Raw genomic sequence first — 19766 nt, forward strand, 5'->3', positions numbered from 1 at the left:
TCTGTATATTTAATGAAGTTGTTGCTTTACTGCTCCATAAGTCGTGTCTCTGCCTTTTATTTTGTCTGGTTGGCACCAAGCAAGCATTAAAGCGCCACGTAAAACTGAGCTATTTTATGTGCTGTTTATACAACAATGGCTTTAAAATTGAAATAGGCTGTCAAACGCAATGTGAATGGCATATAAAAGATGCACCTTCATAGTGTTGAAATTCTTATTTATTTCAACACTACATATATGCATCATAAACAAGTTATGTAACTATTATAAAGTAATAGGGTAAGAATGTAGGATTTATCAGAGGTGGGTTCAAATTATTCTTGTTATAAATCTGCATTTCAGAAAATTAAAAGTACAGACATTTAATAAAGCAGCTCCTGAAATTAATAACACTTCTGTAAAAAGGATGAAAAATATATCAAGTAAATACATTTATTTTCTTTGACAAACCTTTTTTTAAAAAATAATCCTTAATTTTTTGAGTCAGTGATGTATTTAAAACAATCCACTATAAGATTATAAAGATTGTATATAGTAAAAAATATATAGTTTGAGGGCAATAAAAACCACAGAAGAATTAAAAAAAAAAGTGACTTTCCTTTTCTTTTCCCTTATCATTGTCCAATATTTTCAGATGCCAATTTTTGAAAAAAATAAAAAGTTAGCGATTTATACACTTCCAGCAGTTAAAATTAAAAACATATAAGGAATCATTTGCAGATACATTAAATCATTATTATATGAAAAGCAGGCAGCAAAAATTAAAAACATTCTAAGAACCGTCATATATACAAACTTCTGTACAAAGTGATGACACAAGGACAAAAAGATAACATTCAATTTGTCCTAATCCACCTAAAATATTACACATTAAAAAAAAAAAAGCTCTTCCCGTTCTTATGTTCAACTGTTTAGTTGTAGAATCACATCAGGTCCCATATTCATATACTTGGTTTCTTTTCCTATAAATTAGTGCCTGTTCAGTAGCTAAAGTTATCTTAGTTTAAAATGGTATCAGACAGAAGGAGGAGCAGCTAACCAATAATGAAAGTTTTAAAAAAGAAATCAGAAATCATCAGAAATCAGCTTATTTATAACACAGAGCAATTAAAAAGGCTACCGGAAAATCAGGTTTCTGAATGTGTGATGCGCTGAACACGTTTGTTATTTGAAGCCATCATAATGCTGCTTCTTAGTATTGTTATTAGGCCCAATACAATGCCCACTGAAATCCATGTGAGTATTCTCACGGCAGGGGCGGCTCTACCAATTTTGCTGCCCCAAGCAGTCGCTGCCGAATTGCCGCTGCCGCCGAATTGCCGCCGCGGGACACAGACGACCGCCCCATTCTGAATGCCGCCCCAAGCACCTGCTTGGAAAGCTGGTGCCTGGAGCCGGCCCTGTCTCACGGACTTCCATAGGCGTTGGCATCAGGCCCATAATGCCCAACTGTCATTTTTACACACCAGTATCCATTTCTGTTTTCTGTTAAGTAGTTTGGTATGACAAAGCAAAATGTTCTGGAATAGGGAATAGTGTATTGTCAGTTGACAAATGCCCCCTTGCTTTGAAAATAGGTCGCAAGCTCCTCCCAAACAATTGGTCACCATTATCCTGTGACAGCTTTATTCCAGTGGCATGATCTGTTTAGAAAACTAATTTACTGTTACAAATGAGTTCCATTCAGAGTTAGAATCATTTCACTAAACATTAGACACTACAGGCGTGAATGAGGTAACCGTTATATACCTTAAAATATTTAGGGAAATGAAATATTACAGCTTTTTCTTTGGAGAAATGCTTTCTTGTTCACTGGACAATCCCAGAGTCAACAGATGTTTGCTTTCGAGTAGTCTTTGGAGGAGGCGGTGGTGGAGTTTTGCTGGGTAATGGAGGTGGCAGGTGCTAGAAAAAATGAATTTTGAATAGAATATGTTACTGATGAACTGATTTTGATGAAGTGGTTGTTCATGTATGATTTCATATACTGCTGTGACAGATAGGGGAGTGAAACTTTATCTGTTTTATTCCTGAAACCTTCCTCTCAAACTTTGCCATTATGAATACAGTTTTGCTTCTAGCTTTTCACTTATAACCTAATTTTTACTGCTGACAATAACAAGTCTCTCAAGAGTTATTGATTAACTATCTCAATATTTCAGAAAAAGTCTACTGAAAGAACTTGTCAAATTTTATATCCCTATACTTTATATCATATTGATTATCAGCCTGTACTAACTGCTGTCGCCCCAACTACTACATGGTTTAAAAAGTACATTGAATTACAGCTCTACTTCTTGTCTCGTCTTTTTTCTTTTTATATTTTATATTTTTAGAAAAAGCACCATGCTAAAAAAGAAAAAGGAATAGATTAAACAGATTATAAATGGCTTTCATGTTATTATCAGATCTCGATAATCTTCAACATTATTCAAAATAACATTCTGAGTTGATGAAAAACATTACAAAAAATTATCCCCCTACATTATAGGAAATTATACAACAGGGCTGTCTGTTTGCTTCAGAAGTGAATGAAAGGACAAATACAAACAAGTATTCCAACTGATCATGGAAGTCAAATGATTTATTTTCATAAAATTCAAGATGTATGATGACAAAAATTCATCTTGCTGAAAGAATACAAGGACATTGCAGGCTTGTTCATACACCGTTTTCAGGCTAGATTTAAACAGCATATTGGCTATGAAATCATTACAGCTTTTCAATCACTGCATTGGAAGTTATACTGCAGTGTTACACCCACTAAGTATTGTTTTTCGGTTCAAATCATCCTTCCCCTGCTGGTGAAGACAAGACCCACCTTTGCTTTTTTGGTTTCTCAGCTATTTCCTATTCTTTTTGCCGTTTACACTCATTTTATATGCCCCCCGTTTCCTTAACCCATTCTTGTTATACTTTATTAGATTGCTATCCGACACGCTTCCAAACAAATGGTTATAAAAACGTTAGCCACATACTAATACTTTAAATTACAATACACACTGTGAGTTTGCCAAGTTTCTTGATCACTGCCATGGGAACAATTCAAATGTTTGAAATAGCTTAGCCTTTTATTGCATATACTGTACATGGAATCTTGATATTGGGGTTTCATTTCTACTTCACATGGCTCCATTTATAGATTGGTTTAGTTACTAGAATTCATTGTAAATAAGACCTTATTTTTATTAGAAGGCAGTTCATTATTTCTAAATCATAGTTACACACTCATGCTATTATGAGAACATCATGGATAGACCATGTGAAATTACATTATTTGAAAAGAAGCCGTATGTTGAGATACAAAAACCTAGTGGTTCTGGATGACTCCCTGCCATTTCACATAATTCCCTCCATTCATTTGGGGCAGGGTAAGCCCTAGAGCTATGCTTGATATGTCTGCTCATATTGAAACATTCAATTTACTTATTGAGAGCCAGCAGAAATGTCAGGGAGTAGAGGAAAAGTACTTTTAAGGTAATTTAAGGTCCATTTCATGGCTATATTTTAAGACAGCAGCAAACAGAGTTAAACACAGGGCTTGAAGTATTTACCAGCCCTCTATTAGCCATAGGCAGATACAAAAGATGAGGGAGGGTCTACATACTGGCTGAAACCCAGAAACAAGGAATGACTGGTTGTGAAACCTAGCTCCCTACACAAGCTAGGAAGGGTACTGGATTCCTGCTGAAGCACCGTTCTTGGATCCTAACTCAAGAGAAATGTCTTTCATATCAGTCTCTGCCTGTTAGGTGTCAAATCTGAAGCCTCATCTCCTCTTTCTGGCTGCTGGAAGAGTGGAGCTCTCTCTCAGGTATTCAGTGGTGATTTGGCATACAAAGTCTTTGTTCCTATAGTCCTGCCCGAGCCTCCTGGCTGCCGCAAAAGGAGGTAGATGGCATTTCTCCCCTACACATATGAGGAATTTCATATGCACAGTCCAGTTAAAATTTACAATATGTCTTTCCAGGGAATAGCTAGATTGTTCAGTAAAGCTTTTTCTATAAACAGCATTGCTGCATTAGTTATATGATTAATTAAAATAATGCTCGGAGCAACATTCATTTTCAGTATTTGTCTCACAAATGATGTATAATTTGCTCCTGATTTACATTCAAATACAGTTCTCAGTGACCTCTGTATCAGAAGATCAAGTCAACATACTATTTAATACGAAGAACACACAGGTTCAATTAGAATTAATTTTTGGTTAAACATGAAGCTTTTTTTTTAAAATTGGGATTTTTTTGTTTTGCTAGTAACTTTCAGTTTCCAGGTCTGATGGTCTGAAGCTTTAAGTTTATTCACTCCTATCCGGCCAAAATTTTTGAACGTAGGTGTCTAAAGTTAGGCTCCTGAAGCCATACCTAGGCACTTGAATAAAAGTGGCTTGATTATTAGAAGGACTCAAATTCCACTGGGATCTGCAGATCTTAGCACTTTTGAAAAACAGGGCAGTTCTATTGAAGTACTTAAATATGGATTTAAGAACCTGATGTTAGAGATCCAGTTTTGAAAATTTTGGCAACATTACTCTATAGCTATAAAATGAACACTTAATGGCCCAGACCATCAGACACAGAAACTGCAGATCACGAGTAAAACATTAAAAAAAATCCCAAACCAAAAGATTTTAATTTCCTACTAACAAAATAAACTGTATATCCTTTCTGAAAAACTTTATGGAACGTCACAAAAAATGACTTAATATTTCTTAGTATATTTTCCTCACAGGCATTTTATCTTCATATTTGTCATAAAGGAAAACTACTTTAACTTTATTGATCACATAACTTACAAAGAGCCATTTTGAATTAAATTAACTTTAAACTGGCAGTAATTGGCAATTTTACAGATCAAAGTCCTTAATCAAACCAGTGGGTTTTTTTGTATTATCATCACTCATAGAAATCAAATGATCAATTATCATAAAATAGAGTTGAAGACATAATAGGGAAGAGCATATATTGAAAACACAATGAGGATGGGCTAAATATACTAGCCATAAAAAACATGCATATTATGTGAAAGCGGTCACATCCTGCAAGTAAATTAGCCAGAAAAGAAACAACAGAGATAGGTGGATAATTAATATAATTGAATTTACAAATTCCATTATAATGTGGGCTAAATTTAGCACTCATTCATTTATATAAGCTACCATTGAATATATTAGTAGAACACTGAATGATGCCAAGGCAGCACTATTAAGAATTCAAATCAGACAGACAAAACTTAACAGCCAATATGAATTGGTACAAAAACAAATTTGGTCACTACTCTAAGAGCTTACCAGTCTTTTCTTTTACTCAGCTACAGTATAAATGATGGCAAAATGAAACTGGGAAAATGATCACTACACTCACAACAGTGATATCACCCGTACTCAAAACAATTCCACATAGAACATTTCTGAAATACAAGATCAAATTTCCCTGTATTTACATTTAATTAAAGGTGCTCTACCGAGTTCATGTTTATGTTTCAGTGGTAATAGTGAGTCCTTCAATTCTTGGAGATTGCTTTTCTTTCTGAGATAAAGATAGAGTCTGCCAGTGCACATTAGAACCTATTTTCGGCAGATTCCCTGACTCACGTGTACCTCAGGAGAAACTGGAACCTTATAAAAAGGCACATCTGGAAAATACAAGCATTTTGTCCTTTCCATTTCAAATATTAAATTGCTCCCATTTGTTTGGTTTTCCCCTGTGCAAAAAGGAGTAATCAAATTTAAAAATCTCTCCTTTCTCCTCACTCTCTTGTAGAAATAGAGCACAAAACATCGTATACACAGAAAATAAGAATTAAAAAAGACAAAAAAAATTCTTAATCTACAGAAAAGAAGAATATGATGAGTGAAGGGTTTTTGTCGCTCAGAAAGCAGTATAAAACAAACAAACTGAATTCTGCAACGAAACCTTGTGGAACCGTAAAAGAGAAGAGTTCCTGTATTCTTATTTTATTGGAGTTGAATAGCAAGATATATGGTTAGCTTCTAAGATCTGATCAGGAATACTTCACTTTTCAGAATTAACTGATTTCACTTAATAAACCATAAATTGTGTGAATGAAAAGTAATCAGGACATAAGCTACATAGTGTTGTGCAACAATTTTCCAGCACTGTTGTCAAAAATTCATTATCTTCTTTTACTATTATTTTTACAGTGGTGCTGAGTCACACAATCCATAAACAGCAGCATGTTTCTTATTTATCTATAGAAACAAGTGACACATAGCAAAAATTCATCAGGATATAATACTCACATAATTAAAATGTGACAATGTGCCAAATCTTCAGCTGGTATAAGTCTGTATAGCTCCACTGATTTCAATTGAGCTACACCAATTTACACCAGTTGAATATTTGGCCTAATATCTGTAAGTCTGTTACGTTTAAAATACTGTACTGTATAGTGCTGATTTGGCCATTAAGTCATTAAGAAGATTATATTGTCTCAGCTAGGTGAAAACACACAAAAAATGGTTACTTACCTGTACAGTTATTGTTGTTCTTTGAGATGCATCATACACATATACAGTCTACTGCAGGTGTACGTGCACCCAATCACGCACTCAAGTGGGAGACTTTTGCCAGCATGTGCCTTCACTAGCCTCATATGCTGAGCCACGAGTATAAAGGGGCATGATCACTGCTTTCCTCTCCATTCCTTCGTACTGCCAGAAGCTAATACTCAAAATAGTGGGGAAAGTGGGAGGGTCATAGAATATGCATAACACATCTTGAAGGTTATTGCGGTTTGTTTTTTTTCCTTTGAGTGATTGTGCAGATATACATTCCACTGCAGGTGACTTGCCAGCAGTTTCCTAACAGGTAGTGGAACGTTGAATTATTTGGAGACTGCAACACTGTCTTGATGAAGTGGGCATCATTTTAGGAAACTTGAGTGATAGCGTAGTGTCTGGAAAAGGCACTGATGTCCATGTTGTTGTTTTGGAAACGTCCAATACAGGAATGTTGCTCAAAAAAGCTGAAGAGGAGTGAGCCCAAATAAAGTGAGCCATTATCTTTGATGGAGGAGAGACCTTAGCAAGATTGTAGCAAAGCTTGAGGAAGTCTGACATCCAATGTGAAATATGCTGCACTGTAACAGGTTGTCATTTGATCCTTTCAGCATAGATTACAAAGAGTCTAGGAGAGAATCTGTGTGGTCCAGGTAAAATGCCAAAGCCCTGCAAACATCCAAAGTTTGAGGTTTTTCTTCAGCCTTGGAAGAGAATACTGGGAGGGTGAATTGTCTCATTTAGGTGCAATGCTGATGCCACCTTAAGACGTGGCCTAAAACAGACCTTGTTTTTGTGAAAAAGTTAGCTGATCCTCCTGCACAAAGTGCCTGAGCCTCTGGGAATCTCCTCACAGGGATAATCACTACTAAGAATTCTGTTTTCATTGACAACAGCAACAGAGATGTTGTCATTAAAGGTTTAAAAGGGAGGACAGTACTATCGATCAAGCAGGTCAATACTAAATTCAGGTCCCATGAAGGTACTGGATTGGACACAGGAGGGCACATGTTAATAAGTCTCTTTAAAAATCTGGAAACCAAGGGATGCAAAAAGATAGAAAACCTATCCAATGAAAGGTGTATGGCAGAGAGGATGCAAGGTGGATGCACACTGACCTGGCAGAGAGACCAGAGGATTTTATATGCATAGGGGTAGTAGCTAGTAAAGTATATGTCTCATCTCTGTACAGTCTGGAAATAAATGGTGAGATTCCACCCAGTCCGAAAACCTTTTCCATTTCATTGCATATGTGGCTCTAGAGGAATCCTTTCTGCTGTTCACCAAAATGGCCTGGATATCTTGGGAGCAGAGTGTCTCTTCATTGGTCCAACAGGAAGGTGAGGTTTATGGCTGTAAGGTGGGAGACTGAGTTGGAATGTAGAGACATGACTTGGTCTCGAGACAGGAAATCCTCAACCAAGGGTAAAACAACAGGTGGCTAAATGGAGAGTTGATTTAGGTCCATAACCTATACTGTCTTGGCCAGGCAGGCACTACAAAGATTAAGCTTGTCTTGTCATTCACCCTCAGAATGAAAGTGACTGGAGGAAATGCATACAGCAGATTTCTCCATTATGAGAGGAGAAAAGCATTTGTCATGGAACGTGGGCTGTGACCTGCCCTGGAGCAGAATCTCTTGCATCTGCCGTTCAGATTGGTTGCAAAAGAGGTCTTTTACCAGGTATCCCCACAGTTGGAAGATCTGGTGCAGAATGTTTCTTCTTATTGACTATTCAGAAGGTCTATGAAGTTCCTGCTGAGGGAATCCACAATAGCGTTCCTCACTCCTAGAAGGTTAAAAGCTTTTAGTGAGATATTGTTCTTTATACAAAAGCTCAACAAATGGATTGCTACCTGGCACAGCTGATATGACCTTACACCTCCCTGCTTGTTCAGCTAAAACAAAACTATGGTATTGTCTGCGAGAACTTGAACCACTCGATTCCCTGTGGTTGATCTCTCAGGCCCAATGAATAGCTCAAAGCTCTAGCACATTTATATAGAGTGAAACATCCTGAGGATTCTGAAGTGCTTAAGCCTTAAATTGACCCAGATAAGCCCCCCCAGGCTTTGGTGAACATGTCTGTTACAACAGTCATAGTTGATTCCAGCAGAAAAGGAACCCCTTTGCATATAGTCTCAGGATCCAACAACCAATCCGGGGATTGAAGCAGCTGTGGAAGTACGCAAATCAGCATGTCCAGAGAACATCTGCTTGGAAGATGTACTGAGTGAAGCCAGGCCTACAGACTTCTGAGGTGAAACCTGGCATGCTGTCATATACATGGATGAGGCTGGTATAGGAGAAGGTGACTCCTCCTAGATTGAGATTCTGAGGCAGATCTAGATGCTCTTGGAACAGTTCAAGATGCCCAATAAGGCTCAGGAGGGTATTCCAATCTTTGTACTGCCCATGGTAGTGGGTACCTTACTGGAGACTCTTTTGTAAGGATACTGTTCAAGTTCCCTGGTCCAGGTGTCCCTAGAACGTGACCTGTATGGAGAGCTGAAGGACCATGGAGGAAACATAGGTCTGTCGTGGTCAGAGTCTGAAGAGGAGAAGATGTAGCTCTCCTAGTGAATGGAAGAGCAGCTCCAGATGGTGTTAGTGGAGGTTTTGGTGGGGTCCTAAAGGTGTTTGGAAGGCAGAAGGCAAGAGCTGCTGTTGAGGGCTGCATGGAAGATGCAGGAAGAACCAAGGGGACAATGAAGCAAGTGATGTTGATGATGCTGATGCACTCAAGGTTAATGCAGTCAGTGCCAGATGATGATGTATAAGAGAGTCTGGCAGAGAGCAACACAGAAGGTCCTTTGCTACAAGGAAAGCCTATGCTATAGACAGCCCTGAAATTGGAGGCAAGTATTCCTTTGCCATACACAAGGTATGAGCACGTGTGCTAGTTCTTCACTTTCCCCTAGTTCTTTTCAAAAGCCTGGTGAAACAAACAGACCCTGTAGCGTGCCCTGAAAGTCAGCTATTCTGAGCTATTTCAGGCCAGGGGTAGGAGGACATTTCAAAACTCCAGGGCTATTATGGAGACTGCTCTGCCAGCAGCCCATTCTGTTGAAAGGGATGTAGCATCAGGGCCCCTGCAGTGAATCTCAGAGAGAAAGAATCTCTCAGGTAAGCTAATGCAGGCCATTTAGGGCTTTACAGGTGAAAATGAACTCCTAGAGTCAGATCCTCGGCTGATGTAAATTGTCATAGCTCCACTGAAGTCAATAAAGCTATGACAACCTACATCAACTGAGGATCTGCCCCTAATACTTAACTCAGCTTCCAGCTAATCTCACGTGGTTTTCTATGGCTAAATGAGGACAGCACACAGTAAAACCTTCTTATAATCATTTTCTTCACATACAAGGAATAAAATAATCTGCAATGCAACATACAAACATGCAAACACTGGATTACTTCACTATAAACAGATTTTAACTATATACAAAACGGATTCCAGTCCAAATGTTACTGATGCATCAGAATCTCAAAAAGTCAAAATAAATGTTATCGTCATCATTAACAAATGTTTTGTTTTCATTCTTTTATTATGCACCGCCACTTCCTTCTTTGCCATACTCTTTGTCAAGTTCTGTATCTGCTGCTGGATTGATGGAAATCTTCTCATAAAAACTATTATCCTGTGAATAGTAAGTATTATAGCCAATATTTATAAATGTAAGTGCTCCTTTGTCTATTTAATTTGAGTTTCCCTTTTGACTGTGAATGCTAAAGAGGCAGTTATTTTGTATGCGAAGATGTACACAAACCTGTGAAGGAGGACAACAGCCTAGAGGAATGCCTTGATGTAATAATAATCCTTGCAAGAGTCCAAGGATTCTTTTTCATGTTCATGTATATTATTCAGAATTTTTGTAGCAGAACAAATCACACAATGCAAGAACGAATATGTATATAGATATTCTAGTTAATATTTTAAAAATTACAACGAACAAGATAACAATCAAAACATTATAGTTAGAAGATTATTGGAATAAAAAGACTTAAGCAAGGTAGGTTAACAATGGATTCCAAATAATCTAAACATAAAAAAATAAAAATCTCAAGCACCATAAATGATTATTGGCAGCAGTTAGACCTAAAGTACTCAGAACGATATGCCCATTTCTTGATACATTTGTCAATGTACCTTTTTCTGTTCGCTGAAGCTTTTTCATGTTTGACTTCAAGGCAACCAGTATTGAGCCAAGTACTTAATTCTAACACAGTGAGATCTTTCCCATTCTGTAGTATCATTTTTAAAGCAATTGGGATAATATTATCTCCAGAACTTTTCAATGGTTTGTCCTTATTGATGCTAAGAATAGATAATTTAAAACTAATCCATTTACGAGACAGATAATCAAGACTGTTATTTATTTATGAAATACCATAGCCTGTAACCATAAATTGTGGGGGTTCAGTCATAAAAGTTATAAGAGCATACCTGACTGATCATCTTCATGCTCTACATCAGTCTTCACATTTTGCTTTTGATAATTTCACTGGGGTCCAAGTACAAAGTGTAATAAATGCAATCATTGCTATAAAATTGTATGAATTACATTAAATTACATTGTATGAATTTCTTAAATTATATGAAATATAATCCCGCTAGTTTTGTGTCAAATCTGTTTTCAAATCTACCTCACAGACTTTGTCACTGTTCATTCACCCGGATTCTTGGCTCTTGAAGAGTTTATGAAGTCTAGATGAAGAGCCAAACACTCAGTTGTTGTCTTATAAAATTTCAGGAGCTTATTATCTAAGGATTTAGAACATATTTTTGATTAACTTTTCAGGTTGTGTTCAAATCCTGAGCTCCCTCAGAAACTGGTGGTTAGGGATCTGGACATTTTGGCAAACTAGAGTAAAAGACAGAAAACATTCTGGAGGACTGTAAAAAATGTGTAAAACCACAAAGTCTCAATGAAGCACAGTGTTATGATACCCATTTTAAAGATAAAAAACTGAGGCAAAATGTTAAGTGAATTGTCCTAGATCACTCAGCAAGTCAGTGGCAAAGTCTCAGAATAGAACCCTTATCTTATTACTCTCAGACCTGTGCTTTAGCTATTTTGGCATGTTTCTTTCCTGTTTGTACTTGAATAAAGTCCAAGTCCACAGAATTGATGATCATATTAAATTAGCTTTGCGGTTGAGGCACAAGACAGGGAATCAGAAAATCTGGGTTCTATTTCCAGAATTACCACAGACTTCATGCATGACCTCTGGGAAGTCACTCAGGGCCTGATTTTCAGAAGTGGAGAGTATGTACAACTCCAGTTGCTCAGCCCGTCTCAAAAATCTGGCCTGTAGTGACTTGTAAACCACATTCTTCATCTATAAAAATAGGGAACTTTCCACCTAACTTTTCTTCCAGACTTGATCAAGTTTCACTTAACTTTTTTAAAAACAAATTATTTGAAGGATAAATTTCAGAATTATTTTTTTAACTCAGACAAATCTGTGCATATCTCTGATAAGCAAACTGAAAAATTATCATTCTTATTAGGAATTTGAACAGGGAAACATTCCTGCATAAAACTGTATATCTCTTTTCTAAAAAGTTACACATTTAAAAGGCCAAATGATAGCCTTCTCCAAAAGTGCTGAAGATTTTTTGAAAATCAAAATATTTTTAATAGCTGCACTATATTCTAGTGACTTTTGGAAAATAAGAAAGCTGAAAAAGTATCTTCCCCTGCCTGAATCTGAAAAATATGTTTATGATGAAAAATGTTTCAGGGATCTGCTCCTTTCAGGGGGCAACTGTGGTTGCCTATATAGGAAATGACAGAGAACTCAAAAATGTAAAGCTGTCAGAAATATACTTAATTTCTTCTCCTGAAATAGAATTGTATAAGAGTATAAAAACTAATTTGCTGCTGAGACTACATCCTGTCACTTTAAGCTCCCTTGCTAACACATTTAACAGTGTTTTGCTTTATATTTAGTTTTCTCCAGAATGAATCTAACTTTATTACAAGTCATTTAGAATGAGCCACTACATTCCTTCACGCCCTGATTAAGACACTGTTCTGTAGTAGTAGAAATCATTTGGAAGCATACATGTCTGCTATCAGCATTACATAGAACTTCATGTTCTTGGCCAGTATAATGTTGCAAATAAACTAGCAGAAAATCATTTGTACCTCTAAGACTTACCCTTTGATGTGCAGCGGGGGGTGTTGTAGGGCTAATCAATTCTTGATTTTCCATGAGATTTCCATAATCTGCAATGCTACCTTTGAGAGGCAAAGGAGGAGGAATGTCTGCCATTTCCAAACTAGACACCCCATTCAGGTCCAGATCTGTAAAAATTAACATTTCTTTAAGCCTCTGGATCATTTAAATCAATCTTAAGATGCAGAATGTTTCTTCAGGCATTAATGCTATGATAGAGATAGTGCCCATGCATCCATTTGTTCACTCTTCATTTCATAGACTGTATAATTATTTGCTGCTCATGGAACAATAGCTTTTAAATTAAAAAAAAAGAAAGAAAAAGAAACTGCTGGAATCATGAAAGTAAGGATCACTGTGTCAGGGTAGGTCAACTTTTAAGTGTACCGTCTGTATCAACACTACAAGGTCTCTCACTGTTTAATAAAAAAGGAAATTGTACAACATTGTCCCTTGTCTCAGATTTCACTCGCTGATATTCACAGATCATTTAAAACAAATAAAATTTTCTCAGCTGTAACATCTGTGTCTATGGGTTGTACAGTATTGAAAATGTGATGTGAGTAATTTTCCAAAGTATACACAGAATATAACAGAGCAGAGCTTTATTTACTTTTCTACTTTTAGAAATTTAGACTTTTAAAAATTAAATGCACTAAAGAAATCCATAAATAACCACAAATCTCTATTGAAAACTTTCAAAATCCAGAGCACCATAAGAACATAAAAATGGCCATACTGGGTCAGACTAAATGTCCATCTAGCCCAGTATCCTGTCTTCCGACAGTGACCAATGCCAGGTGCCCCAGAGGGAATGAACAGAACAGGTAATCATCAAGCGATCCATCCCATTGTCGCTTATTCCCAGCTTCTGGCAAAATTATATAATATTATATTATATATTATATTAAATTATGAGTCATTAGTTGTTTAAATAACCAACATTATAAACCTAGAGTATATACAACAAATTTTTTTTTAATTTACTCACAGAAGGTAGAGAACAAACATTAACAGGGTGAAATTTACCCTAGTGAAGATGATCAGAACTAGGCCTAAGCAGGAATTAACTTCTATTTAAGTCTTGTTTTGAAGGCCTAAGTGGTGTATAGGTCTTGTGCTGGCCCTTCTCACAGGTAAATTTCACCCACAGGAACATATTCAGCCATTCTTCTACAGGCAAATCTTCCACTGGTTTAAGCGAGAGCTCTGCCAGAGGAATGAGCACTGATAAAGCCCTTCTTATAATACATCATTTTGTTTATAAATTGCGGAAACCGTTTTCACTTAAAGGCTGATTTTTCTTGAGTAAGTGGAGGGTTTGTTTACACAGATTCTTTTTTAATGCAGAATATTTGGCAATATTCTCACTGTCTCTCTTTTCTGGTTTTCCCAAATGGCTTACCTTACTATTTTCTTCACTAGTACAACTTTAGCTTCAACACAGTTGTATTCATTTATCACTGAAATCTCTTTGTCATTTCATCTCTATTTAGTCCGTTCAGTCTACATCAGCTAAAAAAATATCCCTCATCCATCACTTTCAAATTCTTCCAATGGCCTCTTCAACTCGAAACTTGTCATTTCCTTCAAGGACCTGAGCAATTCTATGGCTGCCTGCTTCACTGTTCCCATATCTGTCTACTTCTTCCTGAATGAATTCTGCCTCACTTCTCCCATTGTTTCCTTTTCTCTCATTCTTATCCTTCCTTTCATTCTGTTCCCTACACTTGGAACGCCTTCCCACATCCAAAAGTAGCAGGCATCCCACCACCTCTTCTTACAAACCCCTCAAAACCCACTTTCTACAAAGCCCACACATACTTAAACACATCATCAGACTATAGCATTACCCACTCATTACCAAAAAAATTAATGCTTCAAACAGGTTTCTCAGATTGCCCAGGGTGCTTGGTCTTGTGTGTCTATTTAGACATTTGAGCTCCTGACGGGAAAGACGGTCTCTTCATGGTAAAAATCAAGTTCCATAACATTCATACTCCATGTGTCTTCTTAACAACATTTAATACAAAAAAACAGTAATAAATTAAATAAAATGATACTTCTACAGTGATTTAATGAAACATTTGGAGAACTTTGGCAGAAGTAAGATTTGTGTGTGTATGCAGTTTTGATGTGTCTGTTTTTCCTTTGGTTGATGTTCTTCCATATTTAACTTAAACTAGCTACATGTACATGTTTAACCCTAACTGTAGTTTTTGAGAGGAACATTTCAAAACCTTCACATTTAATCATACATTCTAGAGAGAGTTACATAGTATTTTATTATGTCTAAATAAACATCTTAAAGTGGGAGATTTATGCCTTTTAACAGAGAAATATAAGTGTACTAAAGACTTCTCCTAGGTATATTAAATGATAGCATAGAACATGTTAAATATTAAATCATTGTATGCTATTGTGGATAGAAGATAAAAGGTCAAAATTTTGAGGTCAGTGAGAATGGTGAAATTCCAGTGACTATAACAGAACTCAACCATTGTAACTGAGAGCAGAATTTTACTTATAAAATGTCAATGTACACAACTGTAATCCCTGAGTTAGGGAGACACAAAACTAACATATTCATACAATTTAAGTTTAAGAAACACCTTGCTTAATGAAGCACACACATATTTTTACTTAGATTAACATAAAAATAGCAGTTTATCGTTTCAGTGCTCTCACAGAAGAGCTAATTCTTAAAGGTGAGGAAAACAATCAATTAAATTAAATACCAAATTTACTTTGATTAGAAAATGAAACTTTTGCGTAAACAGAGCACACATGTACCCCTCAATAAAATAGATGCCTTTGATGTTTACATTATTTTTAGTAGCTATAATTGTATTTCAAACTCTTAATTCATTTGACTTTAATTTCTGGTCAAGTTATTTATACAGGAATTACTGGTAAAACATTTTAGTGTATTTGCTAAGAGTATGAGAAGACCTGGCTCTCTGTTTCTTTAGGGCCAAATCTACTTCCCCATGCTCAGCCTGTGAATCTCAGATAGGCACTGGGGAGATCCATGGAAGAGGTAGAAAAGGAATCTTTTCCTCAAACAAAGGAGCAGCAGAGGAGATGACCTGTGGAGACAACTTCATTTTAATAGATGGAATAGCCTTGACAATTCCTAGTGGCCCCCAACCATGGCTGGAATTGCATAATAGATTTTATTCCAGCCACATCCCTGCTCCTCTTCCAAATAACACTTTCCCCCTGTAGTACCTGAGTTACCACTGTGTAGGGGGTATGCACCTCTTACCTGGCCTCCCCAAAGCCTGGACGCACCAGTTCCATTGCCAGATAGCTTTGCATACTTACAGAGAAGGAGCAGGATACGTCCCAAAGTGAAGGGCTTTGATACATACAGTATTTGCAACACACTCTATTTTTCATTTAAAATCAAAGTTCAAATTTAGCTGTGGACCAAACCCAGCACTTCACTTAGCAGACCATTAACATATATAAAATAAGTATCTGGCCTGAATGGCAGTCACAAGTATGTCCAAAAGTCACCTTACTGCAGCAAAAAGTTATTTAAACAAAACCACATCATTTCACTGCTACGATTTGGGGAGGAACTGTTTGCCTCAATATTGTATGTCTATTTGTGATATCCCAAAGACAATGTACCCCCTACCAATCTCCTCTCCCAAAGCCTAAATTCATCTTGATTTCTGAACATTTAAGTGTAAATAAGGCTAATTTAAATTTCTTTTTGCTACAATTGTGCAGGGTACTGGTGCAGGTCATCTGAGATGACCATCATCCAATGTTGTCTGTGTATCCCGTAATTTTATTTACTATATGCCATTGGGAATAATTCTCAACTGGCAGGGATCAACAAGATGACTTAAGTCTTTTTCATCTCTACCTTCTTTGATTCTGTGGAGCAGATTATCAAATTGTACTTTTCATTCTCCTAGATAGTCAAGAAGCAAGCACTATTCTCATAGCTCAATATAAGATTAACTCTTTTTAGCCAGCTTGCTTCACAAAAAATTATCTATTATCCTGGAATTCTTTAAAAATGTTAGAGCTATAATTCTTTGAATGATTAAGGTCAAGGCTCTGTGTACTCTGTAGCAAGCTGCACCTAAATAATGCAGCAAAGTCCTAGAGTCCACAGCAATCTGGTAGAAATATTCTCAAAACTATGTGATAGCTTCAGAAACATTTTTAAAATGGAGGTTTTTATTAAATATGAAAACAAATAAATAATTAGCATAGTAGCCCCTGTGAAATGTAATTCAGATTATGTTATGTTTCCAAATTTTCAGTTTTCAATGTGCAAGACTGTCATTTTTGGATTGCTGAAAATTAATTTATATTAGTCAGAATTATTGTTTCAGCCTCTCTGGAAACTGAGGAAGGCAACACTTGATTTACACTTGATTCACCTTTTTGAAGTTATCTTTCCAACCAGGATGTGTAGAAACAACCCAAACAAACAAGCCTCCCTCTCCCTCAGATTCTGTAACACACTTCTGCTACACACAGTGAATTCTGTTGATACAATTATGTGGAATACAGGAATCTTGGATTATGGTTTATAAATTTGCTGTGTGTCAACATTCTTTCCAAAAAGTTTTGCTTATTTAAAAATAAAATATCAAAGAAAACAAATAAAGCAAATGTGAACTTGCCAGATCTGTAATTTTTGTTATCTGTAATAGAAGTTAGGCACATGCATAAAAAAGGACTTATTTCCTAAATGTTGTTTCTTTATTAGTTTAGTGCCCAGTGAGATTTTTAGCTAAGTGTCAACAACTGGAAACTTTGCAAGGCAATTTGTGGAAGCTAACTTTGTACACAAAATGGGAGTTGTACTCCATTCAGTTATGTAATACGAGTTCTTGAAGACTGAATCCAACCTATGAAAGTTTACAGAAGAATTCACTGAGAAATGCAGGGAAAAGACAAGCTATTCTGTCTTGTAGCTACTACACACACAAGGAAAGTCCATCTCAGGTACTAACTACAGTAGCTGGAGATTGTTCCTTCAACCTTTGTACTCTACAGAAGCCAGCACAGCATGAATCTTTAGGCACTTATAAAACAACAATATTTTTAAAAAATGACACTGTGAAATGGAGCAGAAAACTTATTTCTTTAAGCAATTTTTCTTGTTTTAGTAAAAAGTCAAAAATAGTTTTTGTCACTTGACAAACACAAGAGGTGTACCATAGCACAGGCCTAAGGAGCAAATTCCTTACTATAGTATGTATCTGCAAGCTACATCTTATGGTCAGTGGCAGTAAAACTCACAGAGAGAACTTGGAGCATGCTGGTGAGAATCTTTGGGAACACATGTTGATGAAATATTTGACTGTAACACTTATAAATTGCCTGAAATGCTTTGCAAGATTAAGGCCTGCCTGTGTGTGTGTTAGGAAAAATACCACTTTTTTTTTTAAACATGTACACAGAGGTAGAGAAGATGGTATTAAATGAAAGTAATCAAAACTCCAGCCACTGAACTTTTTACACCAAATCTCTAAAAAGATTTGAGAAATACAGTCACGAGAGAGAGAGAGTCAGTTCACAATATTCCCATTATTTTAAATTAATTCTTATATTAAAACGTGTAAGAAATGTAAACATGACCAAGTGATCAAGTCACAGAAATCATCATCTGTAATAATATAGCTTAAACAACCATACATCTGTTAACTCCCAAAAATACACTTATACCTCATGATGTGAATGTACACATTGGATTATCCTCTTGTTGATCTGACTTAAGTGGTTCAGTTGATTCTGAAACATTTCAGAGTAAGGGGGCTGAAATGTAATTCATTCTGCACAAAATATTTTAGGAACAAAGTTTCATTAAAAAAAAAAACTTACTGGACGGTAAATTGAAAGGAAGTTTGGTCCTTGGAGTGATTGGAGGTGGTGTTGACTGAGAAGCTGGAGATGATGGAGAGACAGAAAAACGTCTTTCACTTGCAATGACATTGATAACTTGGCTCTTTGGTCTTTGTGGTCTCAGTGGACTGATCTGCATTAGGACAAAAATGTGATGGTTTCACCATAATGTGTCACATAGCCTGAGCAGAAACACACATTATTACAGCACAGCAGGTTACATTTTAAAGAAAAACACTTCTTATTGAGCTGTTATCTTGTGATAAGTAAGACATTTCCTTAGATCTAGAATGTAATATTGCAATGATAAGATACATGTTTTAGATTTAATGAGTATTGTACTGAGCAAAATCGTGGGTTTCCCTTTCCTGCACAGGTTTTTATGAACTAGAGCATGTAGTCTGGCAATGTTTAATTTTTTGTTCAATGTTTGGAGTTCTTCCTGGTCTTTGGTGACTATACTCTGATATTCAACAACTTCCATCATAGTAAAAAATCTGTTATAAACTAAAGAACACTTAAAAATCAAAAGTCAGGGATGCAGAATAGGTTGTTAAACACATTGCCTTTTCCTCACTCTAGCAGTCAAACATGTATTGTTTTATTTAACGTATACTTTTAAATGAAATTACAGTAAAAAAATAGCCTGAAGTCCTCGATACTAGCAACAAATGCACTGAGACAGCCTAGTTGCCACGACGAAGCACAGTTAAGCTCAGTTTCTTGCAAATAATTTTTTCTTTGAAAATGTTTCTTCCGTCCATCCACTGTCTTAGATGTTAAATTAGTCCTCTTTCTCCAAAACCCCCAAAATCACTCAAAATTGAATGCATCCAGGGTGATCAGATATACACAGTAGCCCCAGACTGATACATTGGCATACTACTTTCAGTTCCATAACCTACAAATCTCTCCTTACAACTTGTGTCTTGCAGAATTAGGGATTCCCTCCAAGACCTTTTCCACTCTGCTTATCCAGAACAACTTGTCCAGTTCTGGAAGCACAGTTCTCTGGGATCCAAAACACTCAGCTTGACTCCAGATTGTGTCACTCAGGTTTCCTTTATTTGGCATACAGCAACACTAAGCTAAGTTGATAAGCCTCAAATGCAGGGTTGTGGATGCAGAGTAAATCACAGCTCCAAAGTTACACAGAAACCCTCTCCCTTTGCATATATT

General features: G+C 36.5%; 1 protein-coding gene across 2 annotated transcripts in view; it reads right to left on the reverse strand.

Moving 5' to 3' along the window:
- Window positions 1-418: 418 nt before the first annotated feature.
- Window positions 419-19766, reverse strand: part of DOCK1 (dedicator of cytokinesis 1) — a 563486-nt gene continuing 544138 nt past the window's right edge. For both annotated transcript variants that reach the window (XM_048857028.2, XM_048857026.2), the window contains exons 50-52: window positions 18567-18720; window positions 12693-12838; window positions 419-1905 (exon numbers count right to left, since the gene is read on the reverse strand). In XM_048857028.2, coding sequence (XP_048712985.1) covers window positions 1810-1905; window positions 12693-12838; window positions 18567-18720 — 396 coding nt within the window. In that variant the 3' untranslated portion in view covers window positions 419-1809. The remainder of the gene's footprint in view (window positions 1906-12692; window positions 12839-18566; window positions 18721-19766) is intronic.

The sequence above is a fragment of the Caretta caretta genome, chromosome 7 (genome assembly GCF_965140235.1).
Source record: "Caretta caretta isolate rCarCar2 chromosome 7, rCarCar1.hap1, whole genome shotgun sequence".
Classification (NCBI taxonomy): domain Eukaryota; kingdom Metazoa; phylum Chordata; order Testudines; family Cheloniidae; genus Caretta; species Caretta caretta.